Consider the following 22,694-nt stretch of genomic DNA (forward strand, 5'->3'; position numbering starts at 1 on the left):
TCCTACTTGCCTTTGCTGTGATATGTTTAGTTTCTAAGTGAAATGGACTCCGAGGTATTTTATGGAATCAACATGTTGTAAAGGATGATCATGCATTGTATATTTGTGAGTATAAGGCTCTTTCTTGTTTGATATTGACATAGCATTTTGATGAATGTGTCATTTATCTGACCACGTCTGTTGTCAAGGAAATACTCTCAAACCATGGCAAAATATTGTCCATTACAACAAAGTTTTCTTTTAAATGGTTTTACAACGCTTGCCTCATATTTAGGCCATTTCAGCGCCAGTAAAAAGGAAAACAGATGGGTATAGTCACGAGAAAACGTAAGACAAAGAGGAATGGTTAAAATAGGGAACAGATATAGATTCCAATAGCACACTATGAGAGTACTTAGTTTGAGATCACCTAAAAGTCTGTTTTGTTTTTAAGGGTTTTACGGCGCTTGCAACACATTTAGGTCATATCAGCGCCAGTGAAAAGGGAGAAAAAAATTGTATAGTAAAAAGATTCTAGAATTACAATTAAAAGGACTTGAGGATAAAGCAAGACAAAGGGTTTGTTTGTTTGTTTTTAGGTGTTTAACGGGGCTTTCAACACTATGGAGGTCATTTAAGCGCCCGTTTCTAGCTTTTATCAATTTTTATCGGCCTTGAGAGGCCTTAGCTGCTCAATCGCGTTAATACTGTTGTAATAATTTTTTTTATAAAACCATAATGGTTACATGTTTGTTATTTAAAAATGTTTATTTACAATTTCTGCAGGAGCTCACATTCCTGCAGATACTTTAAAATTTTAAGTGGATCGATTGACTGGAACAGAGACTTCAAGTCCCTGGTTTCATAATGCTGTGATCTTATCTGTTCTTCCTGTGTACATTCTATCAAAATATGTCGAACTGTGAGGTCACAGTTACAGCTTCTGCAGAGAGGCTTTTCATCCCTTTCTAGAAGGAAACGGTGAGTGAGAGCAGTATGTCCGATCCATTCCCATTCCGTTTGGATATTCTTTTTTTTTTTTGGTTCAAATAGGGAACAGATGTAGATTCCAAGAGCACAACATCAATGTACTTAGTTTGAGATCACTTAAAAGTCTCACCCAGACACCAGCACAAGTCCCCACTAAGAGGAATACACTCAAATGCTTACATGACATTTTCAAAATAACAAATATAACAATAAATAACAGAGAGATGATTTACAAGGAAAAAAATATAATCTCCCAAAATAATAATTATGCATTTAACTGTTTCCCTCCTAGCCAAGCACTAGAGCCAGGGCCAAGGCAAACTTAGTGATCTCATTCCAAGACAAAGACAGAAAGCAAGTTGGAAAACAGATATAAGGGGATAGAAGACACAGTAAGTGCCACCCTGCCCACTATGGGAGGCCAGGACCTAAAAGTCTCATCCAGACACAGGGAACAGGTCTCCACTGAGCGGGATACACTCAAATATTTACAAATCATATATAATATATAAACAAAACATAACACAGTGCATAACAGAGAGATATGATTTTTTTAAAACAAGACACAAAATATCATCTCCCAAACTCTAACTATACATTTGACTGTTTCCCTCCCAACTAGGGTATCCGGCCAGGGCCAGGACAAAACCCAGTAATCTCATCCCAAGACAGACAGAAAGCATGCTGGAAAACAGATGTAGAAGGATAGAAGACAGTAAGTGCCTCCCTGTCCACTATGGGAGGTCAGGAACCCCACCCAGACGCCAAGCCCTTTCGAAGACAAAGGCAGAAAGCAAGTTGGAAAGTATACATAGTGGGATAGAAGACACAGCACTATGGAAGGTCAAAACGTCCAACCAATACATCAATGTTAAATCAAGCCCATGCTTGTCAGATCTGCTAATATGAGCACGTCGGGTAGAGTCGTATTTCTTTTGACCGGTTTTAAGCAGAACGGTCATGTAAAATGAACACATGAGGAAATGATCAAGAGATTGACACTTAAATACGCATAATATGTAAATATATTGGCTGATGCTTAGTTCGATTCATTCTTAAGTTAACAGCAAAATTGAATAAACAAATAAATAAATAACAATTAAAAATAATTAGAGTAAGAATGATAATAATAATAAATTGTTTGGAACATATAAATAATAGCTCAAAGAGGAAAATACGCTCACATCCGACAGTTCTCCCAAGTGAAGGTCTCAAAACCAAGTCAGCTCACTCCAGGACAAAGACAGATGCCGCAAAGAAAGACAAAATTGATTAGAGGGATAAGGAACGATACCAACATCACCTGTTTCCCGGGGAAGAACATCCCCTCTTAAAACGATTACACAAAGTCACGTTGAAGACAACAAAACCGCAGGAAGAAAGGAATAATATCACTGATCTCCCCAACCTACAAAAGAAACTTGAGTCCCTTGTCCCACATTGGAGGTGTAGTCTTGTTTTTGTTTGCTTGTTGTCAAGAGTTTAACAGCGCTTTAAAAACATTTAGGTAATATCAGCGCCAGTAAAAAGGAAGAAAATAAGAAAAAATTATAGAATTACAATTAAAGCACCCAAGAAAAATTAAGACAAAGGGGAATTGGTTCAAATAGGGAACAGTTGTAGATTCCAAGAGCATACCATAATGGACTTAGTTTGAGATCACCTAAATATCTCATCCAGACACCAGCAGAGGACCCCCACTAAGAGCAACACACTGACTGTAAACAGCAAAAAGCCTCGAAGCAGGGCCAAGATAAAACCAAATTATCATTCCTGAACAAGGACATAAAACCGCAAGGAATGAATAAATAATGCTGGAATTAAAAGAGAAAATATTTTTTTTTGTTTAAAAGGGTTTTACAGCGCTTGAAACACTTTAAGTTTAAGGTCAAATCAGCGCCAGAAAAAAGGAAGAAAACGGGATAGATAGTGAAAAGTTCTAGAATTACAATTAAAGATAGATAGATAGATAGATAGATAGATAGATAGAAATAGAGAGAGAGAGAGAGAGAGAGAGAGAGAGAGAGAGAGAGAGAGAGAGAGAGAGAGAGAGAGAGAGAGAGAGTTTGCATGTATGTATTCTGCGTTTGTGCTTGCAACCACCCGATAACGTGAACTAAAATAAACATGACACCAAAATAAACAAAAATACACAAATAATTATTTTTTATGACGATTTTTATCCTTTTCAGCAAGTAAACAAATTGTAAATAGTAAAATAGAAAACTCTTTGTCAATTGATGGAATGAATGGAACGAATACGACAAGCACTTATGTGCAGGTCAGATAATCCAAATTATTATAGGTTCGTAGTTGTAATGGAAATACTTTCAAACCAACTCAAAATACTGTTCTTTACACATATTGTAAAATACAAGATCTGATTCATACATAATATAAATCATAATGTATTGACATAACCGAGAGATGGTTTAAAGGGGTTTAAAAAATCACTTCTCATAAAAATAATGCATGATAACAGTGGCCATTCTCCAATGACATATTGTGATCCTCAACCCAGGATTTTGTACCATTCTTTTGTGTACAAAAGTACTCAGACAATCTAAGAAAGTGATCCTGATAGTTTTGTCCCAGAATGCACTATGCATAGATAGATAGATAGATAGATAGATAGATAGATAGATAGATAGATAGATAGATAGAAATAGAGAGAGAGAGAGAGAGAGAGAGAGAGAGAGAGAGAGAGAGAGAGAGAGAGAGAGAGAGAGAGAGAGAGAGAGAGAGAGAGAGAGAGAGATGGCATATACGATGGTCACTGTCCTGTTTTACTTTCGGCAAAGAAAAAAAAAACAACAACAAATTTCAAACAAAAATAAAATCCAGGCAAAACTATCTTTTTATCTCAGCACAGACATTTACAGAGCATACAATGTTGCATCAGCGTAAAAAAAACAAACAAATGTTACAATTATATTATATGAAACAGCAAAAATTGTACTCTCTCCCAAGAGGCATATTGGTCAAGGTTATGCATTAACCACACTAGCATCATCACACACACACACACACACACACACACACACACACACACAAACACAAACCAAGAACATCCTGATTAAAGAATTTGTGTCATTAAATCATCATGTTAAAGTGCTGTATTTGGTCAATTACTAAGAAATAAAGTGATTCTAATTCATGAACTTATTGCAGACATGCCGCCGGACACCGTTTTTATTATGGGTTTGAGGAAGGTGATGAAGTTATGGTTTATTGGTTTTGTCTTTTTTTAAAGGGTTTTACAGCGCTTTTTTGTTTGTTGCTTTAGGTCTCTTCCAACACAATTGAGGTTATATGAGAGACCGCTGAAACAAAAAAACAAGCAATCTAACAAAAATAGTACAAATGTAAATCAAAATCATAACCTAAAGATATCATAAGTTAAATTATAAATAACCAAGAACAAACAGGCAGAAGATTTACAGAAAAAAAATATCCCCTGTCAAAAATACAATCACAAACCAAAGAAGCAGGATAGGCTAGTAAAGAGAAGAAGAAACGACATCACTATCGGATCGTACACCCATGCGAACATCATAGGTATATGATTCAAGGGTGATGCTCCCATCCAACCACCCGCTTTACAGCGCTTGAAAACACATTTAGGTCGTACAGCGCCAGAATAAAGGAAAAAAATGGGATTATCAAAAAATTATAAAATACAATTAAAGCACCCAAGAAAAAGTAAGACAAAGGGGAATTGGTTCAAATAGGGAACAGATGTAGATTTCGTAGAGCACACTGTCAGTGTACTTAGTTTGAGATCACCTAAAAGTCTCATCAACACACCAGTACAGGATCCAACTAAGAGGATTACACTCAAATGTTAACAAGATATGTTCAAAACAAAAATAGATAATTTACAAGGGAAAAATATCACCTCCCAAAACTAATACTATACATTTGACTGTTTCCTTCTCATCCAAGGACTTCAGCAAGGGCCAGAATAAAACCAAGTAATCCCATTCCAAAACAAAGACAGAAAGCAGATCTAGAAAGATGGAAGATACAGCAAGTGACCTCCTGCACACCATGGGAGGTCAAAGACCATACTCAGGATAAAATTATTCTAGAAGGCATTACATCCTTTGGCTACAAACATCACAGTCAGCAGAGAAAACATGGACGAGGTGAGGGTATATGTGTTTTACATTTACATCATGATAAAGTGTTCCCAGTTAAAATTAAGGAACAAATTCAAAAACGTGGATCCTTTGAGTAATTGAAAGTGAAAACAGCAAATACAACATTCGTGTGAATTTATCAAACACACCTCGTTTTGTTCATCTTATTATTAATAGTATCATCTTAGATATCAATATATTTGTTTCTATAAAAATAACGATCCCAACACAACAAATGCTGAGCCTATTAATTTATCTAGATAAACTGGTCTATCGTATGTGCAACATTGCATTAAAAACTTAAAATATATAGATTTTAAAGTCTATCTGGCGTACTACAATAGTTTCTGTTTATAAGCAGTTCTCTGGAATCAGGCATAGCAGGCTTATAGTTATAGCCCATAAAAAGTTGGGGTTTTTTTTCTTCTTCTTCTTTTGGGTTGCTTTTTTTAAAATTTTAAACATTAGATCAAATTTTCACATTATGCAACAGCATTGTACCATAAACTTAGGACAAGGAATTAGGGAGCTAGTAATTGTTGCGATATCTATCTTTTGCCTGATTAGACTCATCTATGTGAACCTCTACTTCTCTATGCTGGTGCCAACTCCATTCTCACCAATTTAGTTAAATGTAAAGTTTAATTGTTTCACTGCTTCTTTAAATCTATGACTGTTGGTATGATCTCATCTCCCTCCTCCTCAGGCTCCACCCTCTTCTTCTCTTTCTTGTTCTTCCTCTATGCTTCCCTTCATTTTCTTCTCCTCCTTCTTCTGCTGCTCCTCCTCCAACTTCTTGAAAGTTGTCCTCGTCCTTTGTAGCCTATGACCACAACACATCCATCCCTATCTTCCACCACCAGAATGTTTCAAAGAATTTACCAAAACCTGCCTATTGTTACCGCTATAGATTTTACAACAGGCACGGTTTCATCATTTAGGTGTTAATCAATAGAATGGGTATGCTTTATGTAAGAGAAATAATAGAATAAGTGGTTGTAGTTAACATCATCAGAGTGCTTCAATAGTTTCCCCAAACCATTTTCACTGATTTATTTAATCTCTATATTTTAACATTTAAAAAGATTGGTTTAGGAAAATGAGCACGCTTATACACAGTTTGTTTGGGTGAAAGTGCTTATAAAGGTACATTTACTTGTATATTGTACAGGGTGTCCAGGCAAGTCGGATTTTGGTTGGATGACCGTTGGTCAGTCAGATAAGGCATTTTTTGGTTGGATAACGGATCTGTAAGTCGGATTAATAAAAATTTGGTCTGTTAAATTGACGCACATCAGCAGACACAAATATCAGTTTCGATAATACAACAAAAAATGGCCTGATCAGATGAACGCCAACAGACTGATTAATATTTCCAGTTGGTGTAAGTGACCCCCCTTTACTTCCTTTGCGATCTTCTGAAACAGGAGGTGGAAAGCGCCGTTTTGCCCCTGGATGGGCATTATCGACAAGCCTATTGACATTCAAATACTTTTTTTCCGATACTTTTCATAGCATTGACTAAGTCGAAAAATGATTAAGCTCTCTGAAATTGCGATCTTAATCGGGAAAGTGTTGTTTCATTCTGGCTCTACCTTCTTGACGAAAGAAAGCTGCGCTGGAAGTCAGACTGTCTATGGTTGCATTTAAACTTGTTCAGGCCTACAAGTCTTGGAAAATGTTATCGTGTTCTAGTTAGATAAAGAAAACCAGGCTGGATTTTTTTTAAATATTTTTTTTGTGTTTAATGTTCAGGTCTACCACAACCAATTCTCGGATCTAAATATTTTAATCTTTATTTCATTGCCTTGTGAGAAAAAGTGGAAAAAAACATGACATGATGCTTCAGCTAGGTTTAGTGCCCACCCCAATGTGATCATAAGTATAAGTCATATCGTTGAGAGTAAGAATCGTTGATTTGTTTGTGCGATCTTAAACAATAAAAACCACCCTGAATTATTTTTTTTTTAAATGGTTACATATATACACTTGTTCAGGTCTACCAACTTGTGGATCTAGAGCTTTTAATTTCTATATCAATTTTATTTCATAAACGTGTGTGTGTTAGGAAAGTGGAGAACGTCGTTACTTTCACTCGTTCTAGTTTATAGTTAGAGCACTTATTCACATTCTGAACTGACAATTGGGAAAAGTTATTTTAATCCTGAATAGTTGTCAGACCATAGATTTTCATATTGGATTGCTGATATCAAAGATGACAAAACAAAATTTTTGTGTAAGATATGTCACCAATCGTATATTATAGGGTACTGTGGCATTAAGGCCTTAATTAATCATGGAGATTCTATCACACATAAAAAAACAAAATCTTTGCTCAGTTCCAATAGAAGTTTAAGCTTTGCAGTTAATAAAAGTAAGACTGTCACCACCACTACAACTCCTCGCACCAACTCATCCGCATCTAGTAGTCTGACCATTAACCTTCCCACTGAACAATTGAAAATAACCAACCATGTATCATCAACTGACACACTAGAAACTGAGATTAGATGGGCCCTTTATCTGATATTGAAACACAACAATGCTTGTGCTTCTGATGATGTTGGACCATTATTTGAAGTCATGTTTAAGGATTCACAAATTAATAGCAAAGACATTTCGATGCTCCAGGACAAAGTTTGGGATATTTAGTAATTTATGGCATTAACCCAGCTGTGCAAGAAGCTATTATTGGTGAAATTACAAAAAAAAAACAGAACAATTTGTTTGGATGTTTGACAAAAGCATGAACTTTGATTTACAGAAAAAGCAAATGGATCTCCACATTCGTTACCTGGGATAAGGTGAGAAGTGAAAACAAATTATATTGATTCACTATTTTTGGATTATGCAAAGGCTCGGGACATCCAGTGCTGTTTAGAATCTATCCTTACATAGTTGGGAACCAAGAAACTGTTACAATTATCTATGGACGGCCCCAACGTCACTTGGAGAGCTTTCAATGATTTGACAAAGGACATTCAGGCAGAGGAGAATGTTACTCTCTTTAACATAGGTTCCTATGGTCTTCATGTAGTGCACAACAGTTTTAAAGCTTGCTAGGTTTCTAAAATCCTTGTACTACCTTTTTAAAGATGCACCAACCAGGAAGGCTGATTTTTTAAAGTTAGGATCCACCAAGTACCCCCTTAAGTTTTGTGGACACAGATGGTTTGAGAATATAACAGTTCCAATAGAGTTTAAGCTTTGCAGTTAACAAAAGTAAGATAGTCACCATCACTGCAACTCCTCGCACCAACTCATCCACACCTAGTAGTCCACCCATTAGCCTTCCCACTGAACAACCGAAAACAACTAACCATGTATCATCACCTGACACCCTGGAAGCTGAGATTAGATGGGCCCTTTATTTAATATCAAAACACAACAGTGCTCGTGATTCTGATGACGTTGGACCATTATTTGAAGTCATGTTTAAGGATTCACAAATAGCAAAGACATTTCGATGCTCCAGGACAAAGCTTGGGATATTTAGTAATTTATGGCATTGACCCAGCTGTGCAAGAAGCTATTATTGGTGAAATTTAAAAAACAGAACAATTTGTTTGGATGTGTGACGAAAGCATGAACTTTGAGCAAATGGATCTCCACATTCATTACCTAGGATAAGGTGAGAAGTGAAAACAAAGTATATTGATTCACTGTTTTTGGATTATGCAAAGGCTCGGGACATCCAGTGCTGTTTGGAATCTATCCTTACAGAGTTGGGAACCAAGAAACTGTTACAATTATCTATGGACGGCCCCAATGATTTAACAAAGGACATTCAGGCAGAGGAGAATGTTACTCTCTTAAACATAGGTTCCTGTGGTCTTCATGTTGTGCATAACAGTTTTAAAGCTGGCCTTATTGCATCAGAATGGGACCTTGCTAGGTTTCTAAAATCCTTGTACTACCCTTTTAAAGATGCACCAACCAGGGAGGCTGATTTTTAAAAGTTAGGATCCACCACCAAGCAGGGCTGCCAACCTTACGCGAAAAATACATATTCTTACGGTTTTTTTACCGTTGTACGCGTGTAAGACTTTTTATGAAATTGTACGTATTTTGGGGGGTTTTGGATTTATTTTTTTATTTTTTTTCCGTTTGCATTAGGTTTTCAAATTCTAATGACCCGGTTGTATAGCCGGTTACCGGAAGTGAAAGTAATAAAAAAAATGCCGGATGGGTATTGTCCAGCCATGATGTAATCGATACCATTATAATCATGGTAATGATGATACATCAGCTGTAGGTGAAAATGACGAGTTCGACATAGATGTTATGAAAAATCTCCTTCCTGATTCTGAAATAGATGTAGGTTTTAAGTGTAGAAGTTTTGTTCAAAAGGAGCTAAATGAGGAAGAAAAGGTAATTTTCTTCACATCAGTCACCAAATATTTTCAAGTGGCCATTGAATACTTCCAGAAAAAATGTAATATGGACAATAAGGCACTTCTCCATGCATCTGTGGCCGACCCTGTTAAAAGGAAATCTTCGTCTTTTGCTGACATCAAGTACTTTGTTTTGAACTTTAGATCATTGCTGCCAGCTGATAAGGAATTCGAAGAAAACATGGATATTTTAAATAGGGAGTTCAGGCAGTGGCAGGCAAGCAATTTAGACATGGATAAGACTGAATCAGCCGACAAGTATTGGTTTAGAATGGCAAAAGAGGAGACACAGGAAGGGGGTAAACGATTCACTGTTCTGAGTAGATGCATGCTTGGAGTGTTATCAATTTTTCATTCCAATGCTTCTTGTGAGCGACTGTTTAGCATGGTAAGGAGGAACAGGACAGATTTTAGAAACTGTATGTCAAACAGATTGTTAGAATCACTTGCAATATATAAAAACAGAGGAAAATCATTTAGGGAGCCTGTGGCAAAGGAAGTGCTTACTAAGGCTAAGTCAGCCACGGCCAAATCCCTCAAGATGTGAATAACAAAATATAAATTTAAAGGACCTGTAAATAGTTTGCTCGACTTTGTACCTGTATTGATATTGATTTTCTGGGAATGATATAAATTGTGTTTTTAAGTGTTCTTTGTGCGACAAGGGAATTGTTTTGTTACTCATCATTGTACTGCTGTCAACAAAGAAGTCTACAGTGCCAAAAAAAATAGGTATGTACGTATATGAGTATGTGACATTCTTCGAGTAAATCGCTTACTTTTTAGGATCTTACTCTTTTTGCCCAAATCTTACTCTTTTTCTCCCTCACTTGTACTCTTTTTTACTGATGGGGGTTGGCAGCCCTGACAAAGTACCCCCCCCCCCCCTCTTTAAGTTTTGTGGACACATATGTCTTGAGAATGTCAATGTTGGGGAGTGTGCAATGGAGATTTGGCCTTATGTGGTGGATACATATCGCAGGTAAAAATAGGAAAACTATCTAACTTAACATGTGCCACATTAAAATTTTAGCAGAATCGAAAAGGATGGGCTTATTATTGCAAAACTCCATTTATTCCTCTTCATTGTCAACCCCTAGCCCCATTCCTCTGTAATGATTTAACAGAAATTGTAAAGCGGCTGTATGGACTGATTTTAAAATGTTTTTGCCAAACTGGAAACATTTTCAGACCTTGTGCCTCCTAATGACATTGAGAAGCATCATTTTAAGAACCACAATTCAATAGATGTCGGATTTCAGGCCTCTGGATTGATGGAGAAATATAAGAAACCATCAGACCTGAAGAAAATGGAATTTAAGATGTGCTTTCAAAAATCTGTGAAAACTTGCATCACTAAAATCTTAGACAAATCTCCCCTGAAGTATAGGTTTGCTCAGAATATAACATTCCTTAATCCCAAAGTCATCCAGGATGATTCAGTGGATTCGAAAAAAACTGTTCAGAAATGCAGTGGTCCATTTAGTTAGCCCCAAGAGCATATCAGCGGATAATGTTGATGATGTAATTCATCAATATGGATTATTCAGGTCAGTTATTAAGGGAGTGCCATACACCAATCAAAGGATTGATAGGTACTTCAATGAAAATGGACAGTTTGATCGATTTCCAGACCTGAAGAAGATAATCAATCTTATATTGATACTGTCCGAAGGCACTGCGGATGTGGAAAGAAGATTTTCAATTAATAAGGAGATCACAATTGAAAATTTTGTTGAAGAGTCATTGATAGCAAGACACTTTACTTGCCAATTCATAAATGGAGAAAAAGTTTCTAAGGTGGTGATATCTCCTGACATACTGAAACCATGCAGCAAAGCATGGATCAGGTACTCAAATGCCCTTAAAGAGAAGAAAGAGAGCAAGGATATTCTGGACATAGATAATCTGATCAAAACTGCAGATGACTTGGATGAAGAGGCTGAAAAGTCATCCTCAGCAATGCAACATGATCTTCTGGTCAGGAGCACTGCACTTAGGAGAGACTGAAAATGTAGAAGTAAGGAACTGGATGTTCTTTCTTCAGAAATTGCAAGGAAAGAAAAGGAGCTAGAGTAGATGCTTACTCTGCGATTGTGTTATAAGTAAATAGAATCTAAATTCTGGTTGTAAAATAAGAACAGAATATTATAGTTTGCATAAGTGTAGTGTATAGTGTGGTGAAGATAGGCCCAATGAACCCCTTGATATGAGTAACTCAGATTAGGTTATTCGCCGACGACTGTCTAATATACCGACCAAAAATTGCTACAAGAGGACTTGAATAGTCTCGAACAGTGGGCTAATGATTGGGGAATGACATTTAACGCAAACAAATGCTACATCCTCAGCACAGCCAAAAAGTACAATGAGACCTACACGTTAAACAACACTGTCCTAAAACAAGTTGACGATAACCCATACCTTGGTTCACCTTCTCAAAGGACTTGAAATGGGGGAAACACATCAACAAAATAACCCAAAAGGCAAGATCCACCCTCGCCTTTCTCCGCCGAAATCTTAGCCACGCCCCAATGTCATGCAAACAAAACGCCTACCTTGCACTTGTGAGATCACAATTGGAATATGGCGCAGTTGCTTGGGACCCCTACCTGAAAGAGGATATTCAAAAACTTGAGAGAGTCCAGAGACAAGGCGCCCGATTCATAACTGGGAACTATAAGAGCAGACCCCCAGGATGCATAACAAAAATGTTAGAAGAAAGAAACTCATGTAAGGAATTTTGCTTTGGCTGGTAGGATTTTTTAATGTCTCTGACACCCTGATTGTAAAAATTATGTTTCCCTCCTAGAGTGGGTTTATAGCAAACATGCCAACCCTGACAAATGGCTTTGAGAAATCAGAAACATGAAAATGAGGAATTTTGACCAAAAATGAGGAATGCAATATGTTTGCTATCTCTCTCTCTCTCTCTTTGTGTGAAGTGTGTGTAGGGCGGGAGGTGGAGGTCAAGGTTGTCTCAGTTTAGTTCGTTGAAACAGTAAAACCATGTGTGGATGCTGAAAAAAATTTACTGAGACAACGAAGGGTATAATTTGGGACGTTTGTCTTTGCAAGGTGAACCTGTGAATTTATCGAATGTGTGATCCATGAAAAAGTGTAGCACTGAAGTTGACCAACACCCCAAAAAAAATTAGTTGGAAAATTTGTGGGGGGCAGGTATTAAATAAAGGAGGATTTTGGAGAGGGGTTTTTCAGCAAACCTTGAAATTGAAACAATTAAGGCCATGCCCAGCTTAATCTACTAGACAGACACAATGATAGTCATCAATAGGCTAGATTCTTGCAAATGCAAACTCTTCTTCACTAATATATACATTGTAAACATGTTCCCTCTCATTCCCATCTATCTAATTTGCTCATCCTCTGTGGTGATAACAACTATTAGCCTAAATGAGAAATCTTATCTTGTGTTTGAGACATTTGCGGGATCTAGGGCTGTTTTGCAGGATGATTCTGCAAAATGCGAGATGGTAGGCATGTCTGTTATAGCCATATTTACTTAAAACAAGAGTGCTTACAAACTGAGACCACTGTAAAATCAAATAAATTTTAAATGTTATCTACAATTCTCTTTTAAATACAAAAAGTTACAGCTGTGAACAAAATGAAAACCAAAGTTTACATATTTTTCTTGCTTTCACTCTGTTCTTTTTTATGTCGACGTTCCATTAATTTGAAGAACAAAGATGGAGCCATTGTTCGAAGACATATTGCTAATTGCATGTAGGTTGGGCAAACAAGTTTCATCTCTGACCTGTTGGCAACACACTCAACAACTTCAGTGGCCACATAGCTTGGATCAAACCCCTTTGCAATGTGATTATCCACCTCTGTAAATTAAGAATGAAAATATTATTGATGACTATTTGTTTGTAAGAGGCATTGCATACGAACTTTGAAAAAGAAATAAGGAATGACACAGATAAAAGAATTATATAGTTCATATTATCAGCTTTTATTAACAACCTATAAAAAAAAAAGAGAGAAAGGAGACTTTCTTGAAGAAGAGTAGTAGATCTAAGCAATGAGTTTATGACAGAATTTTTTAAAAAGATATCTTCATCCCACAGAATGAAAGGCATTTCAATTATCCCTTTTCTGCAAGGAATCCCAAGCAGGGTCTGGGCAGAGTAGCCCTGCTCAAGAATAAAGATCAAAGACCATGTGGATATGGAAACATATTAATAAAGACGGATAGAAAAGATACCGCAAAAGTAGATCTCATGTTTGTTCAGCATGTTTATTTATATATTTATTTTCTTTAAAAGATTCTTAGAACACGTGCTACAATTTTGGGTTAAATCGCCCCCATGAAATCGGGGGATGAGAGGGACATCAAAAGATTTAAAATCTAGAAGTTTATCTGCACCTACAATCACTCCGTTAAAAAATTGAACACAGGAGAGCGGTTGAAAAAAGAAGACACAGGTAGATCCTAAAACCGATTCATACAAAATCTCACAATGATACAAGCAACAGATCTCATGAATATTGTCATCATACATATAATAAATTACAATATTGTTATCATACATGTTAATAGATTACAATGATATAAAATGAAGAAATGATTTACATGAAGAAAATGTTATCAAATGAGATTCTGATTTGTTTCTCCCAAGCAAAGGAGCAACGCTAGTCCAGACAAAACAATATAAGCACAAGAGAATCAGCCTCCTTGGCTTATAAAGGAATCCAGAGGCCCCCAATAAGCCTATGATGATAAACCAACCATAGGGAAATGATAATGGACGCGACAAATTGTGAGGATAGAGAACACATTTGCATCCTGCATCACCAAAGACTGGAATGATCTTCCCAAATTTATGAATACAACAGATTCATACAACTTAAAACAAAGATGATCAAAATATTTCAGCTCAAACACCAACAACAGCTGCAACATTCTATGACTTGTTTGTTTGTTTGTTTTTAAAGGTTTTACAGCACTTGCAATACATTACGGTCATATCAGTGGCTTGTAATAGAAATACTCTCTAACCAAGGAAAAATATACTCCAATACAACAATGTTAAACATGCTCATAATTGCACTTGGCTTAATGGCTGCTAAAGCTGGACATTGACCAAAAAAAATCTGAGAAAAAAGAATAACGCCTCTGAAATTAGATACTTTTGAAGAATGAAATGCTAAACCATGCACAAATCAAATGAAAAATAACATTTTGGACCTCACTTACTAGAAACTAAAAACGTTTGAAATGATAATAGAATGACAACTGAGCTTTATCCGAAAAGACAAGCCTGAATTCCTTGCAATCAATGGAAAAAAAATAGAAAGAGAAGAGTACAATGGACAAACAAAAACAGACCCTAATCGAACATATAAATGAATTCACTGTCATGATATCAGGGCAACTGATCAAAACTGCAAGAGATAAAGATGTGGAGATAAACTATTCATGAAACTTTCAATGCCTGGGACAAGTATGGAATAATGATGATGATCAAACCTGTAAATATGTGCACATAGGAGAAACTCAATTACCAAATCTGTAAAAATAAATAAATTTGAAGATTTATATTTTGTATATCATCAATTTACAATACTAAATGATTTTGCAATATTTTTTTATCTCTGAGAAGAATAATTGAGTAATGTCTATAGATCATAAATGCAAAAGTGAGAACAGTTGTCTACTTATTGATTCTTATCAGCAACAGGCTTGGCATCTTAATAAAAAAATCACTTTACCTCTGCATTTCATTGTATAGATATCAATGACTAAATCACTTACCTCCACTTTGTGATCCATCGCCACAGAGTGCATTTAATGACAGGTTAGTTTTGATGTATGATGGATTCACGACACAAACATCAATATTGAAAGAAGACATCTCTGCCCGCAAACTATTAAAATATCCTTCTATAGCATGTTTCGATGCAGCATCTGTAATGTATGAAAAAAGTTTTAAATAATGAAAGATATTATCAAATTCATGTAGGATATTCAAAGAGAAATACATGATGGAAAATATAAAGAGAAATAACCATATCAAAAATTAAAACAGACATAACCTTTGAAAAAGGGCATCTTCCCAGATTAAGCCTGACCTTTCTCTAAGCCAAGATGAAAGTGTGGGATCAAGTTTTCCCAATAGGAAAGTGCAGGATTGCAGGATGACCTCAGCACCATGACCCACAATTAATTTATTGTCTAATGCTCATCTTTAAGCAGTTTTGTTTGATTACTTTTAAAGAAACCATTTGATATATTGTGCTAAAAAGCTCAAAAAAAAACCAAAAAAATAAGTCCTTCAGAGCCATAACGCCACAGAGCCTCAGTTGATTAAGATTTCTAAAAGCATTAAAAGGACAATGGCAATTGCTTCATACCCTTTGGGTAGGACTCATAGGACTCTAGTTTATCACAAAGCACTTTCTGTTAAATCGAACAGACCCAGCTACAAGGTCAAATACCAAAGAACATTCTAGCATCTTTCACATTGCTAGTCTCATACTTTGTATGACTATGTATATATGCATTTATTTTATTTTCTAAAAATTTGACCACCACTTTTTTATTCGACCAAAATCCGATCTATCTGACTTCATATAAGAAATCAAACCATGTGACTTCCTTGTAGACCTTGCTTTTGGTGAATCCCTTCCTTATAGTAAGTAGCAAATATCCTAGATTGTCCCGATTGTTCACTTCCTTTTTTATATATGCACATTTAATGCCCCAGTCTTAAGCGTGCTAAAAACAATCCCATCCAAAAGCTACACAAAAAAAAAATGATTGAAATTGTGCAAAATGTCTACTTTTAAAATTCCACACCAAGTCCAATCACTAACGACAACGTATCTTAAATCAATGTGGAATAAAAAGTCTCACATGCAGTCCTGCTTGGAATAGCTATTAGTCCCTGGACCGAACTGATGACTACAATATGTCCACTCTTCCTTTGCATCATATGTGGGAGAAGTGCTGCAGGAAAATAAGAATAAAGAAAAAACTGTTTTACTTTTATCAAACAAATGGTTTCCACAACTGGAATTTGCAATAGTTAAATTGATTTCAAAAAACAATAAAGCCTCATCTTGTAATCTGAATAGAAAAAACTAAACAACAACAACAAACAATACAGCTGTCACCACATCACAACTGGCCTCGCAGTTGACAACATGACTCAGTTATTATTAGCCAGTGTAGAACATTGGTCAAGATGTCAGGAAGGAGAGGGGAAGAGGGATGGGGGTTGTCATTGCTAATAATACTTTAGTGGCATGAATTTTTGAACTAAATTACATTTGTGATGAAGAGATGCTGAGATCAGTAGTAAAATAAAAAAAAACCATATGAAATATAAACCAGGCCAGATAGTGATTGTCGTCATTACCCAACATTATCTTAGAAATGCGTTTCGATTATGAAATAAATTGACTGCTGGAATCTGCACTTTGAGCATTATTAAGACCTTTTTAAAAATGCACTATCGACATTTGCAAGCATATATCAAGACCGTTTCATGAGTTTATTGTTGTAATTGTTGTGGACATATATTTGTTTTTAGTGCACATTGGCAATTTACTCAAGTTGACACTGAGTCTGTTGCTCACATGAAGCCCCCCCCCCCCCCCCCCCCCCCCCCACAAAAAAAAAGCACTGCACAACATTCTGTACAATTCCAATCCAATTCACATGGACAGTCAATCCTTGATTGGCAAAAGTCTGAGAAAACGCCCATATTATAGACTGTGTTTATACGCGTCTTTGTGGCCTTGAGGTGTGTCACCCGTCTTTGGAAAGGCAGGTCTCGGGTTTGAGTTCCGTTCTAAGTGAGGCAAGGATGAGTCCTTGGAAAAGGAACTTTACTCACACTTTCTCACTATACTCAAGGTGTAAAATTAGTACCTAGGCAATAACAGCAGTCTTTGTTGAAAAAAAAAATATGATAATATTGCCTTACAGTCTCGTCATAAATGTTATTACTGTTGGCAAGGGACTCATTGTAAAGCAGTTTCATTGATAGTCTGAGAGTTTTATTGAGAAATGAAATGAAAAACAACTTCTTTTATTTGAAAAAAAATAAATAAGATGGTAAACAAAGCGTTTTGGTTAAATATTATTGTGTGAAGACAAAGAGAATAGAACATGATACTATAAAAGTGTACCTTTAGTAACTAGAATTTGTGCATAGAAGTTAACATTCATGAGTCTCTGGTAAACTTCCAAATCAGTGTCTATGCCTAAACCTCGGGAACTAAGCCCAGCGTTGTTGACAACAATGTCGATAGGGCCAAAGGTGGACAAGACTTCCTTCATTTTACTGGGTATACTTGCTAAATCTTCCAAGTCAATAACAGCGATCTCTGGATCATGGTAATCTGTGTTTACCTAAAGATAAGAGTCAAAATATTATAACAAAAAGGAAAGTATACTGACATTGTTATTTTTTTTCTCTTAATAAAGAAAGTCTTCACAACGATAAAATAATTATTTACAATTCATTTCATGTTAATCCTCTTCATAACAGTAATACAGCACAAACTGATTTACATTAAAGAATCAGTTGAGAAAATCCCTCTATAACGGTTGCTAGTTACAAAATAATCAGTTTGAGAGATGTCCAAAAAGCTCAGGTGAACAAGATATCAAATGCAGGACAAATAAGAGTAAAAGGTGAAAAGACAAGAAAGAAATAAAATGCAACATTTAAAAATTCGCTATCAATTTGAAATAAAAGCAATTAGACTAAGCGAACAAATCTTAAAACAGATACCTTATTTTTTAGCAACTCATTCTTCACTTCTAATAGGCGATCCTTGTTACGACCAGACAGTATAATTTTACATTTAGCATTGAAAAATGATTCTGCGCAGGCTGTGGAAGAAAAAATAATGCCAAATATGAAAAATATTTAGTATGGCAAAGACATCCCACTATTTCTAGAGAACAAAACTTACTGTGAATTGTTCTTTTTATCATAATTACACATAATAATAATAATAATAATAATAATAATAATAATAATAATAATAAGAAGAAGAAGAAGAAGAAGAAGAAGAAGAAGAAGAAGAAGAAGAAGAAGAAGAAGAAGAAGAAGAAGAAGAAGAAGAAGAAGAAGAATGATGCAATGAACGATTGATTTGCTTTTATTAATGCCAGGTTGATTAATTGTATATAACGTGTTGTAAATTATGGTGAAACAAGATTCATGTGTCTTCAATTATTTGCCCTTCTGTACATCATTATGCCTGCACACATGTACTACTATCAAATGTTATTTCTTAATAAAAAAAAATTTAAAAATCATTCCCTTTATTCATCCCCATGGGGAAATTTGTCTTTAGGGTCTATTCCAAGGGAAGACTGGAATAGCCCAGACATCAGCCGCAGAGCAGCGCCGCAAAGTGAGCTAGGGCGAGGTGACTTGCTCAAGGCCACACAGCGCAGCGGTGGGTGATCGAACTCAGTACCTTTCGGGTACGAAGCAAAGACCGTACAGCTGAGCCACGCTGCCCCATGCAGAGAAGTTAAAATTTTACACAAACAATTAAAAGGATTCTCTACATAGCTATTGTCATATTTACTAAAAGAGACATGCATGTAGTCTTGATATGTTGTCCCGATTATGAAAGACAACTGTGGAATCGCTTAATTGGAATGATTTATGCGTAATGATGCTGTTCCAATTAAGCAGTTTGCACTGTATTATCATCATCATAATTATTATCTGTAAACTTTCTAGATCTCATCTGTTATACCATGCATATTATTATACATTGCTGGTAATTGAATAAACCTAGGATGCTTTTTTTTTTGATGGGTTAATCTATTGAATTAGAAAATGGTAATATTTTCCTCATTTAAAAACCTGTTGAAATAGAAATGGTATTGGAATTTTTATCTAAATCTACAACATAAAAAATTTAAGCAGTTGTGGCACCACATCATAATGAAATAAATATTTCTTTAAAAAAAAAAAAAAACTGGATTCAATTTTTAAATAGCCTCATCATAGAAAACTTAATCTTTATTCAAAGTTTCAGATTGAAGGAATTCTAATTAGAATACCTTTTCAATAAAACTCTTGCATCTTGTGGAAGTCAATCTGTGCTTTATGAAAAGATTGATGTTGATGTTCATGAGCTGTGCATTGCATTATGTATCAATATTTACGCACAAATTCTTATCAACCATTGAATAAAAATTTGATGCAATACTTATTTCAATATTTTTTAATATGAATTACTTAACTGGGAATCAAGCAATAGGGATAGTTGTCTTTTACAAAATCAAGTTAAAGTCACTTGAATTAAAAAATGATCTTTTTTTTTCTCCTCATAGTATACCCATATTTTTTTTTAAACATTATTTTCGTTACCTTTTCCAAGACCAGAAGAGGCACCTGTGATGAAAACCACTTTGTTCTTTAACTCAAGCCTTGGTTTACGTTTGAACAAAAACAGGTAGAGTGACACAAGACCCAGTGGTAAGGTTAGAAGACTCCATAAAAGATGGGTTTTGATAAACCCACCCATCGTTGAATGAAGATGATGTTTCTACACTGTTTGAATTAAATAAAAATAATATGGAAAAATATCAGAAGTGGATACTACCTTTTATTCATCTACTATAGACAGAACAAGTAGTCATAAATAGCAGAGCAATCAGACCCTTGGAAGCGGTCTACATTACATTCCATAGTGTTAAACAGTGATGAATATTGTTTACTACCCTTTGGTAGGATACTTGTCTACATAAATCATTTTCTGCCCGATCGAACAGACAATTATTGATCAATGTAACTGTTGATTTGCCTTTAAAAACTTTTGAGACAGTCAATTTGCAATCATAAGGTTTTTTAATGGGATTTGACACTAGACACATTATTGCAGAGCTGCATAGATAAAAGAAGGCAATGAGCACATTCCAGTCTTTGTCTTGGATATTGAGGCAAGGGTTGTACTGAAACGTTGCATCCTATGAAAATTGCAAAGATAATTATAATAAGATGTAAGAGAAAATGTTAATTTCAGGATTATGGTAGCAGAAATGCCATTTAATCCAAGTGACAGTGTCCCTCAGAGGTCCTTCATCTCACCCCTAGTACTGATGTTATGCATAGATACATGTTATAGACAACCTCCCTAAAACATAGGTTCCAAGGACTATTTATAGGGTCCTCACAAAACAAAACAATGACTGGACCTCTCGAGAGTGAAATCATCAAGGTTAAACACTCAGAGTACCATCACTCTTTCCATTTATCAATTCATTTACACACATAATCTAAAAGTTAACGCTATCAATACTTACTTAACTGCAGAATCAATCTAACACTGAATCAGTCTTACTACTACCGCCATTTTCAGGATATCTTCAAGAAAACCAAATCCAACGAGTGACTCGGTCATTATTAGAATGATTTAACAGAAATACCCCCAACCCCTTTTTCCCAAATATGCAGAGAAATCACTGAATAGGGTCAAGAAAGGGGAATAAGTACTACCCATCTCTTTCAATTCCATTAAAATCATCAACCCATTTTCTGGCAAATAGCCCGAGCTGCCTTTCTATCTGTTCCTGGGTACAGATCTATAAACCAATGATGGATGGTTGTCTCAAAGGACAAAAAAAAACATTATTAACAAAGACATCCTACAGATGTCACAATATAACTTTTGCCATGTCCAAATACAGAAACACAATAATCGCTGATGAAATTGGGTGGAATGCGAATGCGTGACGGAGGTGCATAAAAACGATCCGTTAAGATACACTGTCAACGGAGGTCCATAAAACAGTACGTATTAATTAACGTAGTGTTTTTATGCACCTCCGTTGACGGTGTATCTTAACGGATCGTTTTTATACACCTCCGTCACGCATGCGCATTCCACCCAATTTCATTAGCGATATCGTGTCTCTGTATTTGGACATGGCGAAAGTTATATTGTGACATCTGTAGGATGTTTTTGTTAATAAATTTATATAAAAATGATAATAATTTTAAAATTCGAAATATAAAACCAGAAAATAGAAGTTGCATCGAAGGTAAAATAATGTTTTAGAATGACCTATTAAATGTGATGAACAGTCAGGTGGCTCCGTGGTGCAGTGGACAAGCTGTCAGACTCCAACCTTGAAAGTACTGGGTTCGATTCCAATTGTTTACATTTTATTTTTTTTTTGATTTACTTTGTTTTTGATTTTGTTTGCTTTTTTTCTTTCTTTTTTTTTTTTCAAAAACTTTTTATCATGTTTTTAAAAAACTTCGATTTTAATTTTCTAAAATTATTTATTTATTTGAGATCAGTATTTGTGTGCCATGTTTCTTTTTACTTTTGATTTTTTAAATTATTGTTATTATTCTTTAATTTATTATCATTATACATCGGTAATCACTAAGCAGCGTGCTAAACTACAATCTAAAACTATTAAAACCTCATGGACGTATGCAGCAACATTTTCATTAATTTACTATCACTATCACCGCCAACGGAGGTGCATAAAAACGGTGCGTTTTTGTACACCTCCAACGGAGGTGTATAAAAACACCACCATTCATTAATTAAGCCACCGTCTAAATCTTATGAAATGGTTTCACTCAGCGACAATATTATTACTACGATAGTCCATCCAAGCGGCGAAATCGTTACCACATTTGTGAAAGCCTTTGTGAACAGCCGCTTGACAATGCAACGTTCAACCATATGCTCTGCGGTTTCATGATCTCATGTACTTTGCCACAAACCAAAATCGACAAAGTCAAAGGCGAAGGTCGAAGTCGAAGTCGAAGTCCCAATCCCAATCACTATGGCTTCAACTTCATCAATCACAATCTTTAACTTTAGTCTACAGTGCCAAAGTCAACAATCCATCTCATTATAAATTCATCCCGTGGGTTGCTAATAGTATATATTGTAATCAGAGCATTTAGCAATTTTAATTTCAGAATGTAATCATGGATTATCTACCTCTCTTGAGCAGAATAAAATCTAATTTTTGCTTGTAGGCTGGCTGCCGTGCTAGATACCTAAGTTAGTTTCGGTTTCTTCAGTTCGGTACCAATCTTAACCTTTCACCTTTTTTGATTTACCAAACTGTTGAAACTGTTGTACTGATAGAAAGCCATCAATCAACTCTTAGATTGTCACTTTGGCGTTTTTAACTCAAAATAAAATAAACAGAACC

General features: G+C 35.6%; 2 protein-coding genes across 3 annotated transcripts; one reads left to right on the forward strand and one right to left on the reverse strand.

Annotated features, from left to right (window-relative positions):
- Nucleotides 1-3,803: 3,803 nt before the first annotated feature.
- On the reverse strand, nucleotides 3,804-22,571 carry LOC144973077 (dehydrogenase/reductase SDR family member 7B-like). Of its 2 annotated transcripts, none has more exons than XM_078915072.1 (7): nucleotides 22,478-22,571; nucleotides 19,882-20,064; nucleotides 18,277-18,377; nucleotides 17,669-17,891; nucleotides 16,389-16,481; nucleotides 15,288-15,440; nucleotides 3,804-13,359 (listed from the first exon to the last, which is right to left on the reverse strand). In XM_078915072.1, the coding sequence occupies exons 2-7, from the start codon at nucleotides 20,036-20,038 to the stop codon at nucleotides 13,148-13,150; spliced, it is 939 nt and encodes a 312-aa protein (XP_078771198.1). In that variant the 5' UTR covers nucleotides 20,039-20,064; nucleotides 22,478-22,571; the 3' UTR covers nucleotides 3,804-13,147. The 2 variants fall into 2 exon arrangements, with proteins under 2 accessions (XP_078771198.1, XP_078771199.1); XM_078915073.1 differs by lacking the exon at nucleotides 22,478-22,571 and adding an exon at nucleotides 22,127-22,191 and having other exon boundaries at nucleotides 6,831-13,359.
- Nucleotides 6,837-10,426, forward strand: LOC144973078 (uncharacterized). Its single transcript, XM_078915075.1, has one exon. The coding sequence runs from the start codon at nucleotides 9,396-9,398 to the stop codon at nucleotides 10,050-10,052; it is 657 nt and encodes a 218-aa protein (XP_078771201.1). The 5' UTR covers nucleotides 6,837-9,395; the 3' UTR covers nucleotides 10,053-10,426.
- Nucleotides 22,572-22,694: the final 123 nt, after the last annotated feature.

The sequence above is a fragment of the Berghia stephanieae genome, chromosome 5 (assembly GCF_034508935.2).
Source record: "Berghia stephanieae isolate SIO BIC M18660-M18661 chromosome 5, UCSD_Bste_1.3, whole genome shotgun sequence".
NCBI classification, from domain to species: Eukaryota; Metazoa; Mollusca; class Gastropoda; order Nudibranchia; family Aeolidiidae; genus Berghia; species Berghia stephanieae.